The sequence below is a fragment of the Lycorma delicatula genome, chromosome 4, assembly GCF_047948215.1.
Source record: "Lycorma delicatula isolate Av1 chromosome 4, ASM4794821v1, whole genome shotgun sequence".
Taxonomy (NCBI): domain Eukaryota; kingdom Metazoa; phylum Arthropoda; class Insecta; order Hemiptera; family Fulgoridae; genus Lycorma; species Lycorma delicatula.
Window position 1 is genome coordinate 49,356,430 of NC_134458.1, and position 15,975 is coordinate 49,372,404.

A 15,975-nucleotide genomic window follows, 5' to 3' on the forward strand; every position below is an offset into this window, starting at 1 on the left:
TTTTTTCAACTTTTTAAACTCTAGATAATTGGTGTAAAACAATATGGGCTTAAATGCACCCTGAAACCATTCATATTTCTATTGAAAGCAAAAAATAATTAGGAAAAATAGAAATTGTGAATTTCACAACTACTTAATTAAAATCTTTAGAAATGCTTTGTAACAAATTTTTTGCAATAACTCTATAAAAACATTTAACATTGAGTAAACAACATTTAATACAGTTAAAAAAATATAAGTTATGTCAAAACTTTGTGAAATCATATTTTTTAATAATGTTGACAAATATAAAAGTTGAAATAAAGTTTTGGAATTTTATGGCCAATTTTCAAAAAAAGTTTTTAAATACACTGGGTTTCTAAAATAATTTGTTTGATGAATGAGAGGCAAACATGGACAATTAGAAAGAATTGTTGAAATAAAAAACTGCCCTGCAGATTCAGCTGTGTATAGAAATATGACACTGTTCGGATTCCTGTTTAAAATGTTAACTTTTTGTGGTTTCCAAGAACCAGTAAATTAAATGTGGGTTTGGCTAGATTACCTAATTCTTGTAAAACATATTTCAATTTCTAGGATATTTTACCCACAAAATTTTTGATTTTTACTTCACATCATCTAATCTATTAAAACTCCCATTCCACACAGATTCCAGGCACTGTGGAACCATCAGGTTGTACAAGAATATTATTTTATCCTGAAAGTGATCATGTTTTAAATGCTAGGAATTTCAGTTACAGGAAGAAATAAACTGAACAATTTACCAAAAGATTTGAAAGATAAAAAAAAAAAAGTTTCAAATAAACATAAAAATAAGAAAAAGTGAGCTAAGTAGTATGATAAAGTTATTGACATATAACAATATTATACTAACATGCAACAAATAAAATTGAATCCCATGATCCAATAAATGCTTTTGCTCCATCTTCTAGGCTGGAATAATTCTCAGAAGCACGAATAACCATTGCAACTCCATTTGTAAGAATAAGAATAGCTAGAATAAGAAAAATAGACTTCATTACTACAATCTGTAAAATTACACAACACAAAAACTGAAATGTCATTTTATACCAGGCTGTATGAACACTTTTTATTAATTTATATTAAAAGGTATAAATATTTATTATAAATTAATATTTTGATTTTAGAATAAGTATGATTTATAATAATTTTGTTTTACTATAAATAAAGTTCAATCCATACCTTTGGAAACCCAAATCTATTTTCAATATTCTTTATTGTCTGATCTTCTAAACATAGACGATTGGTTTTATAAATTCTATAATAGAAAGTATTTCATCAGTAAACTATATTAGTTTTCTACCTCTTTAGAAAAAGTTTTTTTTAAAAGTTAGAAAAACAGTAGGCCTAAAACTGACTTTACTACTCCACATGACACTGCTTCTCAGACTTATCAATGCGCTCATTCATTAACACTCCTCTTAAGGAAACTTTCGACAAGAAGGATCTAAATATAGCCTTTTCTATCCTGAATTTACTGGTTTGAGTTCTGAGAGTGAATATATGCCAAACGCTTTGGACAGTCACAGAAATTTTTTACTGTTTACTGTCCAGATCACCTAAGATTTCAGAAATAAAACTATAAACAATTATTAATGATCCTGCCCTCTCGAAAGTCAAACTGTTCCACTGAGAACTAGCAATTACACCATATATCTCAACTACGATAGCTACAGATATCACACAATTTGGGGAAAACATTCTCAATTTTTTTTTGAAAAAGAAAAAAAACGGTGATTGATTATATGGCACATTTCCCTAAAAAAAGGCTTAATATTAAAATATTTAGGATTCTTAGAATCTCATTTGTTCTTGAAAAAATTAAAATACAAGATGCATTAATAAGAGCAGCATTTTTTTAATATCATATGGCTGGAAATTTCATAGCTAATAAATTGGTCTTAATTTCTAAATTTATAATACTTTTTTGAATGTGCTGCTCAGTCACTGGTTGAAATTTTAAATGTAAATTGGCTTTATATCTAAAAGGCTAATTAATAAAAAAAAAAAAAAACATTAAAAGCAAAGCAGCATTAAAAAACAAATGGGAAATTAGAGCGAATTTTGAATTTTAGCATAGTTTTTATTTAGCTTTATTTCTAGGAAAACAACAAGACTCAAATTTATCCCATTCCATTTACTACTTTCCACGTGGTTTTGTTAATAGTAGGATTTGTTTATTAATGTGAGATAATAAAAATTTTCCACCTTCAGTTAGAAAGAAAACTGTAGAAGAATCTTAAATCTGGAAACAAGAACTCTGTTAGATAAACACGAACTGACTTATGTAAATCGCCAAGACAAATTTTAATATATAAAGATAGTATTGCATTACTACTACCTAATGTAAGCTAACTGCAAGCTTACATCTGAAAATAAAAGTATATACAAAAGCCCTTAATACTGTACTTTCTTTTCACACAAATGCTTTTCACTAATGCTGCAGTAATGAAAACCCTTACATTTAGCATTCTCAATTTATGTGCTAATCCAAGATTCTGTCTTATGTTAGTATGTAAAACAAAGTGCTTAAATTGTTTATTTCCTTGTTCTCTTATATCTGTTCCTTGGGATACTTTTATACACAGTATATATGTTAAAAAAAAAAAAAAATAATAATTCTACTTTTCAGCACCTGATAATTAAAGTAAAAGTTATTCTTACTATAATTATAATTTCTGTTAAAAAACTGATCATTATAATAGATATAGCAATTTTTATTTAGAAAAATAACATTTCAAAAATGATATGTATTATTTAGAAAATAACATTTCATCAGTTTGGTTGGACTTTTTTCAAAGAATAATATAAACACAATAACACTTTTTAAGTCATATTTCTTAGTCTATCATAAAATGTCTCAGAATAAATTGAAATAGAATTTTTTTAGATAACAGACTTAATAACCTAGTAAGCTAGGTAACTTAAAAAAAAAATGATTCAAAATTTAATTTAAGATAATACTGACTGATAGCATGTTCAAAATATCTTTTGGTGACAATGTTATGTGCGAGTTGACACAGATTCTGAAGCGGAATCCATGTAGAATGATACCATGGTATATTTGAATACTGTGGTTCCCATTTGAGAGTAACACTATCATATATATTATAGAATTCAGAAGGACATAAATAACCAGTGTTGCTTACATTCATCTGTTTAAACATTAATATTACATCTCGTGTACCTGTAAAAATGAAAAGAAAACAGAAGGATAGCAAAAAATTAATACTATGAAAGATCTAAATGAAAGTCATAAACAAGTCAAAAGAATGGTTAGAGGAATTCCAATAACGATATAAATTCAGATTTTCTTAGTAAAACTTTTGAATTTAGGATTAGTTAATCTATTACAGTTACAGTATTTTGTTTGCCAACTGAATTCCAATAATTTAAATACAGATAATTCAATGCTCAACATATGAAATACAAATTTATTACTGCTAAACAATGTTTAGTAATTTATGGTCATAAGTAAAGCTAGGAATGATACATGACCAATGTAAAATCTATTATGAACAATTAAATAAAATAAGCTAGAGAATTTCCATATATACTTCTTAATTGATAAATTAAGTTTCATAAAACACTAAAATAAATATGAGATTGATTATTTTATGAAAAATTAACAATTAAATTTTTAAAACTAACACATTCAATTAGGTAACAAAAATATACGTTAAATGAATTATTTAGCAATTTATTTAATTTGTCATTATTATTACTATTATTTATATACATTACTGCAATAAAAAAAAATACATCACCCAATACATTCAACAGCTACAATATGTAAAAAATGAGAGAGGGTCATGTAATCCTCTCTTACAATAATATTTATATTCATCTATCTCTTTTGTAATGTATGACATACAATGTTGAAAAAATGATGTAACCTTATGGGAAAATGAGTAAGTTACAATAGTAATTGAAAGTGGCCTCTGTTATACACATAATTGAATATGACGTTGCATGCTCTTAAACACATGTTGCAATATTTGTTGAGGAATTGCAGTGACACATAGTCCAATTTCGCTCTGCAATTTGGGAATGGTGTGGGATGAGCTTTGTAGGCAGCATCCTTAAGGTATCCCCACAAGAAAACGTCATGAGGGCATAAATCAGGAGATCGAGGGGGCTACAACCCCTTTGAAATCACTTGTCCATGAAAATATTTATCCAAGATGGAATCATGCCTCGTTCAGACCAAAACCAATCATCGAGTTCTTCCCTATCTGGTGTTACAGATGACATGAACCGCTGTCAGAGAGCTACATGTTTTTCAGTGTCTGCAGGTAACAATACAAATTTTGTATGGATGCATCTTTAAACACTTGTGCAATGCAGTGTGGCTACTACCAACAGAGAGACCAGACTGACTAGGTAGGCTTTGCACAGACTTCTTGGGACTAACAGAATATGCAGCATTCATGTCAATAAACTTTTCTGATGTTAGACTTTTGGCTGCATCTGCCATATTCCCTGCCTCTTGGAACTAGTCATACAGCCCCTTGATGGAGGACGTGTTTAGAGCATCTACACCATACTTTTCTGTGAAGGCATTCTGGGTCTGGGTATAACTGGCACATCTAATGTATTGGGAGGCAATGAATATTCTCTCCTGCACTGTGTAACCGATTTTTCCTCAATTAAACCAGAAACAAAATAAGGAAACATTCTTCCATAAGGTTAGGTCACTTTTTGAACACTCTGTATTAAAATAAACTGCTAATGTCAACATATAGCAATTAGGATTAGTTAAATTGAGAAGTGACAATATTATTTTACAAAATTGACGTGCTAAGTGCACAAGTCACTTAAAACACAAGATAGTTCAGAAAGATCTACAACAAATATACCCTTCAAAGTACATTCAAATCTAAATGCGATATTTCAGAAATTTTTTACATTAGAAAACTGGCAGGATATTTTCACACACATATTCTACTCTCTCTACTCAATATAAGAGGCAGTGATATAAAAAACACAAGATTTAACATTTTTTATCATTTCATAGCATAAAATGACACACACAAACCCTAACACAAACACAAAAATATTTACATATTACATGAATGTAAAAAATTATACTCCCTAGAAAAATGACAAATATTAAAACACCCAAGTATATTTAATGAACACCTCCAATAAAAATGTATATGTTATCACTCAAAACAGACTATTCAAATAACTTGCCTCTCCTCAAACATCTCACTGTTTTTAATCCACTCCTCTCTAATATACTGCAATATACAGCTTATAACATCATCATAATCCATGAACTAATCAAGTATGAGAACATTAGTATGAAACAGCTATCTACACAGAATAAGCAGCAAGTCAAGTATTCAGATATAGTTTACTTGCATGAAAGCAGTTCTACAAGAATGGAACATAAACATTTAAATATTTAAGAAAAAAATTCATTAATTTTTTAAGATTTAGGTTCTCTTTCAAGAGTGGATATTACTAATTCCATGAGGCAATCAACCGATGCTTACTAATTTTTGGTAATAATGATATTATCAATAAATATAACTATTGCAAATTACATACTCTTCTTTGGTTTATAGTATCGCATCAACCCTTCAAACTGGCGATACCTCAATTTTCCTGGTTGTTGCTTGGTGACTAGCAACCTGAAGGCATGGCGACACGCTTGTCTTTTATGAAGCAAAAGCTTTTTAAATTTCTCTCTTTCAATGCTAGTAAAAGTCTCGTAAACCACAGCCAACATCTAAAGTGAAAAATTTTTATATAAGTAATACTGACATTATAAAAATAGTTCTCATATTATAAAAATTTCAAAACAGAAAAGTAATAGGATACAACCTCCTGTAATAGAAATGTAAGAACTATGTAGGATAAAAAGAATCAAAGCTTGAGTGAATTTTGAATACTTTCAAACCAATTAAATGCTAAAAAAAAACAATCGTGATATATTACTTCTTGAACTACATGAGTAATTAAACCAATTAAACCAAAAAAATGTATTATTTCCATACTTGTGATAAAAAATTTAGAAACATCAAATTAAAACTTATGCTAAAGTTAATTATAAACTAATCACACTTCAGTTCTTAATTTCTGCAATTATATTTTAATTAATCCATCTATCAACTACAACTCATGACCACCTTTTAATCATAATTCATTAATAATATAACTCTGCAGACGTATGAGGTGGGATGTGTTCATTTCCTGTGCTACAACCAGACAGTGCAGTCAAGGATATTTCTATTTCCATTTCCTACAATAGGGCCACCATATAAGGAAGGCTTTGTTAACAGTTACATTCAGAACCATATTTTATTTTTTGCATTGTAATTAACTGTAATAGAAAATTTCGCTAATACTTCAAGCTGAAAAATGAAATTTGATAATAAATCTGATATATGGATACAATCTTATTTACAGCATAAGCAAATGATAGCTGTAAGTAAAAGGAAAAGTGGTTATGTACATACCTAGTTACTTTATTTGGATAAAAGCACAATTATACATTATAAAGGCAACATCAGGAATGGTAGGCGTTTTAATCGATGTGAATAACAAAAAGAAACTGCTCCAGCATTTTATGCAAGGTTTTATATACAATTATTGTAATTAATAACAGTTTATTAGACATTATACAATTTTTAAAAACATGTTTAAAAAAGGGAGGTTTAATAAATAACAGTAACAAATAGTAATACAGTAGGTAACTGTGTTCCTACCTATGTAAGCATGTATGTATATATAAATACATATATATATATATATATATATATATATATATATATATATATATATATATATATATATATATATATATATATATATATATATATATATATATATAATACTGTAAGTATGACACACTCGGAAAGAAAAAGCAACCTTGTGACAGGAGAAAATGAACATGATATTCTTAATGGTACAGAATATTCCTAAATATAAAATGTTCTGCATATACATAAATATGACAAAAGATGAATACATATTCTATTACAGGAATATTTGAACTAGAAAATACAAATAAAATTTGCATAGGGTTTTATATATACTGTTAATAAACTGAAACATTTAATTCTCATTCAAGTCATCTTAAACAGGCCATATTCTAACCTATAATTTATGACTAATAGATTGGGACATATAACAGTCATATACACTACAAACTACTTATCATGTTGTTTTCAAGTTAATACTTGAGTTAGCATTTATCAACAGAATCAGCAATTTATCAATTGCAACAGCAATGTTAATCTATAAACAAGCCTATTTTAAAACATCCTAAAAAACATGTTTATATTTATCAATTCCTAGAATTACCTATACCTAAAGATTTTTTTCACACCAGTAGCCAGCTACGTAGTGTTTGTCAGCTGTTAACTATATTAGAGGGAAATTATGGCCAGTCCATTCATGGCTATCAGAAATATATGTTAGAATTAATAATTTTATATTTTGTAAAATAAAATTTGTTGATTGGCTTATAGGGGACATATTAGAAAAAGATAGCTTTAATAAAATTACCAGAAATAACTGTTTTATATTTATCTGAAAATGAATAATTTGCAAAAGGAGGTTTGAAGGCTTGTGCATGGGAATTATGATACACTGGATTTTTGTGTGAATAATGCCAAGGCTGACAAGGATTTGATTCAGAACATTATGGATAAAAGGCAGATATGCTACAACTACATGTAAAATAAGCGATCAGTTTGTCTCTTTTCTTAAAAAGTTCATACACATTTTTTTCCATTCATAATAACAATTATTTAAATAAAATTTAAACTACCACAAACGACATTAGCTAAAATGAGAGAATCTTTTACGTAAAGTTTATTCTCAGTAAATAAAATTATAAAAATCAGAATAAAAAGTGTTTCGGACTGTTTTGAAAGTAAATCTTTTTGAAATTTCAAAAGAACTCCATCATAGGAAGATATGAACTGCTTTGTGGTCATTACCAAGGGTGTACTGGTGCTGGAATACTGTTCAGGTACTGCTTTTCCAGGAGAAATAAAAAATTGCCCTTCTATGTAAAATTTATTTTAACTTAAAGTCTGGCCTATATTTTATTTTAACATAAAAATTAATACCTTAAATTATAAAAATCAGATAACACGAAAATAGCCCTTACTTTTGGATATCTGTAGACAAATGTCAATAAATTAAGTCACTAAAACTGTAATTCGTGAAAAAAAGTTAAACATTTGACATGAAAAAGATAAGTTTTGCTTCATATTAATGCAAACACTAAAGTGGTTATACACTTTTCATAACACTGTCATATAGCCAGCAGTCTGTGGATGTGAACCACATTCATGCTGACTGCTATAATACAAAATCAAACTTTCCAGTACTGGAAAATTTACCAGTGCACCCCTGGTCATTACTCTAAAATAAATAAATATATCAAGTTGTTGTAAAACAAGACAAATTGTATAGTATCAACTCATCATCTTATTGTAATTTAACAGTAGATCCACAGAAATAATTCAAAGCCTACAATTATGTTGTGATCATTTTCACAAATCACTTAATTTTTCTAAGAAGCTGATTTTATTTTACTCCCTAATTAAACTTTTTTATGCATTAACATTCATCTAAAAAATTTTACAATTCCTTTTTTAGCTGTACAAACAACCTTAAAACTACTAGGATAGTAAGATTTGCTTCTGTTTATTCAAAATATACTTGTTCATCAATAGTATTATGTGTGCTGCTGTAAAAAAAATAATATATATAATTACAAAAAAAATATTAAAATAAAAAGACAATCTACAATTTAACATACATATTTAGTCTTGGCTGGAGAGACTAGTCAACAGAAATATTTTCATCGATTTTCTAATAAACTAATCCATTTTACCATGCTAATTATTAAGCAATTCGATAATATGATGCTAATTCGATATACATAAGTCTTTCAGATCTTGTCTTTTCACAATCAAATTGTAAAAATCTCATTCTTTCTCACAGCTTAATCATGAAGTCCTAATTTTTAGTTTCATAATTCAGGGGCCTTTAAAAGGGTTGGAATTTTTAACCCCTGTTGATCAGTAGTGAAGATTTTGCAAAACTATTAACTTTCAATGACAAACTAAATCCAATTTACATGAATACACATTTTACTTGATGTTTTTTAGTTAAATTTCTTCTTGGCAATATTCTTCACCAAGACTTAACCTGCTATTTCACACAGTTCTAACTAAAGTTACTATTAGTAGTTTATATATACAGCTAAGAATAAGCATGTATTTACAGGTGTTGAAAAGCACACTACATTTGAACAGCCTCTTTTCATTTAATATCTAATTGTTGTATGTTGTTTGTCATTGTTGGGTTTTTAAACGTTCTGAAATTATAAGATTTTTTTGCATTTTTTACCATTGGTAATGTAAGCCTGACTTTTAGTTTGAATTCTAATAATTACAAGTACAAAATTCAACTATGCGATTGTCAGCTTGAGTTACTGATTAACTTCATTCTTACTTCAATTTCATTTATCTTTTTTTTAAATTTATTAACATTATGTCTTAGATTTATTTTAATCATTTTACATGTTTTTTATGTTAACGTTTCATTATATACGTGATAAATGTAATCAGAAAACATACTATGTTTTAAAATATTACATGACTGACTTAAATATTTAATAAGTGTAAATTTACTAAGCAGGCATGTATACTATAATATTAAGGATTATTTTATCAAAAAGCTCAGCATTATAGAATTACTATAGCCATATAAATTGCAACAGGTAAAAATCAATCATTTATCAGTATGTGTTCTACTGAACTGTATAATATGATTTTATCAAAAAGATTTTGACTGAAGAAAGGGAGTAAAAATGAATCTACAGCAGAGGAAAAAGTCTGGGAGGTACCATGTGGAGTTGAAAAGGTATGTTTATATTTTTAATGTGTGAATTTAAAAATTCTGCAATCAGTGGAAAAAATCTAAATTATGTTTTTGTTGGTACTGTAAAACAAATTTATTTGCTTGTATTCATCCATGTGTTTTATTTATACTACATTTTGTTTATATTTAGAATTCTTCACATTGTTTTGATGCAATAAGATCATTTCATTGATGTACTTGTGCTAATGTATTATTTTGTGTATAAGATTGTCTTTCGCATTTCTGTGACAAGACACACTTATTCAAAACATTCATATCACTCTAATTCACATGCACTTTTAGAATGATGATTTATAGACTATTCAACATACCCAAAACACATATAACTGAATACGCTAAAATACCTAATACATACAAAAGAACAAAACACAATTAATAAACTCATCCACAAAATAAATAAAAGTAAGAACAAGGATAAAAAAAATAAATACATACATCCCATAACATACATAAACAAAGATTCAGAATAAATTCCTCATAAATTTAAGAAAAGCTGGATACAACACAAAGGGCAACTGAAATGTAATGCATAATGGAAAGTAACAGAATGAAATTTCACTCATAGTGACAGTTGCTGCCATCTTGTAGTTTCATTTACCTACTACTGACCCATGTCCTCTCATTTTCTGTCAGTTGTCTTTGCTGTAGTCGATATGCCTGCTACGTTAATGAATCAAAAACAACTGAATTTTTTAACAGTAGAAAAAGTGAATGCTAGTGACATTAATAGTTGTCTAAAAGCCGTTTATGGTGATGAAACCGTAGACTGAAGTACTGTGGGTAGGTGGCACTAAAATTCTGTGCATCAGAAGTCGATAAGGCAAATATTGAGCATGAACCTCACAGTGTTGGACCAGTTTCTGTGATTGAAGAGAAGCATCAAAAGGAGGTGGAAACACCTCTTCAATGCTCACTCACTTACACTGCACGCAACCGTTGAGGCTCTTGTGAAGCTTAAATTTGAATCTATTACACATCCTCCATACTCACCAGATTTGATGCCCAGGAATATTCAATTCTTTCTGCATTTAAAGAGGTAAAGGTATTTATTTCAGCATGGATGATGAACTGAAGCGTGCAGTGAAGTCGTAGATCAAGGAAAGACCACTGATATTCTTCATTGACAGAATCAGAAATCTGGTTTGCTGTTGGGAGAAATATGTAGTAGTAAATGGTGACTACGTAGAAAAATAAATATAAGTTTTTTTAGCTAATAAAAAGTACTTTTACGTCATATGTGTTTCATTTGACTATCTCTTTTCAATAATGAATGATTGTGCATTACATTTTAGCCACCTCTTGTATAACTTTCAGGATAAAATGTAAAATAAAACAAAATAAACCAATTAATCAACACTTAACTAATACAGTTTAAAATAAATAAACTGCCTGACTTCACAACATTCTATATTGGATAATCAGGAAATACAGTTTCAAATCCCAATGCAGTTACAATAAACAAAACAAATATAAACACATGAAAGCTTTATAAAAAAGAGTCAATTTTTGCCAACCACTTGCAGAAACAAGCTATAAATATACCAACATTATCAAAAGAGAATTGACAGTAGATGCAATATATATGGATATGTAAAAATTATAAATGAATGCAAATAGAAATCTACATACTTTCAATTTCTGCTGTAAAAAATAACTTTTTCTTAAATATTACTTTTATACATCCAATTAAATGAACTTGTAAATTATTTTTTATTATCAAACCAAAAATGCAATTTTTCCAAATATCTCAACCCCAGGGACATCTAGCAGGTCCATTTTTTTCAGAGGTACTTCTTTCAAAGTGAGTACTACATATTTTGAATATGAGCCCAATCAAACTATAAATACAATTTTCTGAAATATCTCGATCCCAGTGCCACTTAGCGGGTCCAAACTAATTCAGAAACCTTTACGGGTGTGCGCACAACAACTCAACAAAGTTTCATTGTAATCGGATGATTGGTATAGGAATGCATATGGGACAAACAAACAAACATTTATTTTTATATATATACTTGCAGACCTGGCAATGCTTTGCTATTGCTAGATTTGAGTATATATATATATATTTATAGATTAAATGAACACAATTGAAAATTTGATAAAACATTAAAAAACTGAACATTACGGAATTCACAAAATTTAACCTTTCACTTTATCCATTCCCCCTATTACCCCTTTCCCATTTCCCTTTTTCTCTAATGCTCCCTTTCCCCATTTCCCTATTTTATTTCTCCCTTTTTCTTTTTTCAATTTTTCCCTTTCACCCCTTTTCCTGTGCATAAATTGGTCTGGTAGTTTTTTAGTCTATAGCGGGCTCACATTTGAACAATGCTTTTCATATATATATATATATATATATATATAGAAGAAGAAAGTCTTGTGTGTATATTTGCTACTAAGTTTTGTAAATACCTTGACACTGGTGCCACCTAGTGGGTATGGTTTTTGCAAAAATGTTTTTTTCATGTAACTAATATATATTCTGAATATGAGCCAAATCAGTCCATAAATACAATTTTTCTAAATATTTCAACCCCCAGTGCCACCTAACGACTCCATTTTTCGCAAAAAATATTTCTTTTCAAGTAACTAATATACGAGGTGTGATAAAAAAATACGGTGAATGAATTTTTATAGCGGCAACTGCCGACGCTACATCCATATGCTGTAATTTGTCCAATAACGTGATCAAGTGAGACAGGCAGGGACAAGTTGTAACACTGTTTTAAGTTGCAAAAGAGTGCCAAAGAAGCTCGCAAAATGTTAGAATCGGTGTACGGCAATAATGTGGTAACTTTGAAGACTGTGTACAAGTGGTATGACCGGTTTAAAATCGGAAATGAGTCTGTTGAAGACGAGCAGCGTGGGGGACGTCCAGTAACCTCAAAAACAGTTGAAAATGTGCAAAAAGTGAAAACAATGGTTCGTTCAAACAGGCGAATGACTATTCGAGAGCTATCAGAAGATCTTAACATCTTGTACAGATCCGTTCAAAGCATTTTAACTAATGAATTGCAAGTAAGACGAGTGAGTGCAAAATTTGTTCCCAGACTTTTGAGTGATGAACAGAAGGAAAATCGTGTGTCAATTTGGACGGAGTTGACAGGTTGTCTTCATGCAGATCCGGACTTCATGGCCAAAATTGTAAGTGGAGATGAAATTTGGGTCTATGGCTATGACCCTGAGACCAAAATGCAGAGTTCCCAATGGAAAACCAGTTCATCTCCTCGCCCTAAAAAGGCACGTCAGTCAAAATCCAACATCAAGGTCATGCTCAATGTTTTTTTCGATAGTGAGGGCATAGTGCGATCAGAGTTCGTTCCAAGGGGAACAACTGTAAACTCTGAATTTTATAAGGGTATACTGCAATGTTTGCGAAACGACGTACGAAGAAAGCAACCAGAAAAATGGACCCATGGCTTCCTTCTTCACCACGACAACGTGCCGTGTCACACCTCCCTTCTCATTCACGAGTTTTTGGACGAAAGAAGTGTTCCTGTCTGTCCACATCTGCCATACTCACCGGATTTAGCACCATGCGACTTTTGGATCTTCCCAAAAATTAAAACTGTGTTTAAAGGAAAACGTTTTGACGTTTATTAAAAACGTGTTTTTAATAAAAAATTATTCACCGTATTTTTTGATCACACCTCGTATATTCTGAGCCAAATCGGACCATAAATGCAATTTTTCCAGTGCCATCTAGAGGGTCCATTTTTTGCAGAAGTAATTCCTTCCATGTAAGTAACAAATTCTGAATATGAGTCAAATCGAACCATAAATACGATTTTTCAAAATATGTCGACCCCAGCGCCACCTAACAGGTTCAAACTAATTCAGAAACCTTCACAGGTGTGCGCACAAAAACTCACCAAAGTTTAATCGCAATCAGATGAATGGTATAGGAACGCATATGGGACAAACAAACAAACATTCATTTATATATATAAGATTAGATTTATTGTATAGCAAAAAAAACTATTATTTATTAAAGCTATTTGCTCCTGCATTCATGTTTTGAATCTAATGTACCTACTCTATTACACCAAAAACAAAAAACGGTGCGATATAGAGCTTACGGATACCAAAGTCTACCTTACATACGTTAGACTGATTTCAACAAACTACTTTTTTCCATCTGTCAGTCAGATATGAGTAAAAAATTGTGAAATTAGACCCCTTAAAGCAAAGCAGAACAATTTCTTCTTTCTTTTATACAAATTGATGTTCAACACAACATAGTCAAATGATTTTGACAAATCTTAAAGTGTCAGAAATATTTGAGTTTAATTCTTTAGAACATTTGGAATGACTGATTAGACTGCCTGGATTGAGTTTTTTCTGTTCGGAAACCAAATTATTTGAGAATGTTATTTATTACATTCTCTCAGCTGATTTTTAACAGCAGATTAAAAATTTACAAGATAACTGAAAAAATTGATACAGGTCAAAAACTGATTTGATTCCAGAGGATTACCTTGTTTAAAAACAGGGTTAACTTATGAGCAGTTAAGTACTCATTATGGTTGTCCAATGGGTGGACAGACAATGCTGATGGGTGGTGGTTAGACATTGCTGCGCCACATTATGCCAACTGAGGCAATGTCTTTCAGGTGATTACTGGTTGGCCTAGTGTGTTTAAAAAAGGATTGTAAAAAAAAAGTATTTATTAGGGAAACCCACCAGGTTGATCTAGTGGTGAACGCGTCTTCCCAAATCAGCTGATTTGGGAAGACACTCATACATATCATCCTCTGAAGTAATACCTAAACGGTAATTTCTGGAGGCTAAAACAGCAGAAAAAAAAGAAAAAGTACTTAGGGAAATAACCCTTACTCACAAAACTAGTAATGGAAATGTTATCAAATCTATAACTTGTTTAACCATCTGTGTCAATACTATGAGAATCACTCATGCAGTTCATCATCCAGATTATTACAAATTGACTGACAGATTTCAAGAGAATGAATAAGAAATCTCAGTACCAACATTTTTATAGCAGACATCCATCTACATCAGCATTTATTGTTTAATAGATTTCAATTACTTAATAGAATCAACAAAAACATGTTTAACAGATAAGGAAAAAACTAAATTTGTTTACATGACTTTGCAAGACATGACACTTTTCACCACCTTGCACTTCTTGTTTGTGTTTTTCATACAGTTTGTATTAATTAACATTTTAGGATAATTGATTTTACATTTTTTAATGGGAATAATTTTCCTTGCTTAAATCAGTGATATCGTGTTTGTAAATTATATACAGAGCTGCTCATAACAAAGTGCTGTTACTACCAGTGCAGATGAATCTGACATTAAGAAACATGAAAACTATATTTTAAGAAAACATTTTATAAGTAAAAAATATTATATGACTTCCAAAGGAATTTATTTAAAGAAGGAAACAATAAAATTCTCTTCAGTATCACTATTATTTTAACCATTACATATATAATTCAGCTTTATGAACTTTATTATTATAAAAATTCCAAGCTCTACCTTTGTACATATAAGAATGAATTATTGTGTCCTTTATACTTCCTTGTATGAAGTCAAGGAAGTATTGTGATCGCCAAAAACTTTGGTTTTCAGATTTCAATGTAATATCATTTTGACCATCCCTGAATCAATTTTGACTAGTTTCGGCGTGACATCTGTATGTACATGCGTATGCATCTTGCATAACTCAAAAATGATTACCTGTAGGATGTTGAAATTTTGGATTTAGGACTGTTGTAACATCTAGTTGGGCACCTTCACTTATGATTGCAATCGACTGGACCAAAAGTTTACAAAATCCAAAAATATGGATTTTGAACTTTTTCTTAACTGCAGTAATAAGCCCTCATTGAGAGCTTTACAATGATATATCATAAGTGGTACTTATTTTCATTTGTTCCAGAATTACAGCCAAATAAAATTTTAATTAATGTAATATTTAGATCTTACAAGGGGAAGGCACATCGGTTCAAATCCAATTTCATCTCCTTTTTTTTAATTTAAATATATTGATTTATTAACCTCTGATTGTAAAAA

At 29.8% G+C, this 15,975-nt stretch overlaps 1 protein-coding gene across 6 annotated transcripts in view; it reads right to left on the reverse strand.

The window, feature by feature from the left end:
• Positions 1 to 15,975, reverse strand: part of LOC142323371 (two pore channel protein 1-like) — a 71,603-nt gene that overhangs the window by 13,487 nt on the left and 42,141 nt on the right. For all 6 annotated transcript variants that reach the window (XM_075362903.1, XM_075362904.1, XM_075362905.1 and 3 more), the window contains 3 exons: positions 5,578 to 5,758; positions 2,990 to 3,208; positions 875 to 994 (listed from right to left, as the gene is read on the reverse strand). In XM_075362903.1, the coding sequence (XP_075219018.1) occupies positions 875 to 994; positions 2,990 to 3,208; positions 5,578 to 5,758 (520 nt within the window). The remainder of the gene's footprint in view (positions 1 to 874; positions 995 to 2,989; positions 3,209 to 5,577; positions 5,759 to 15,975) is intronic.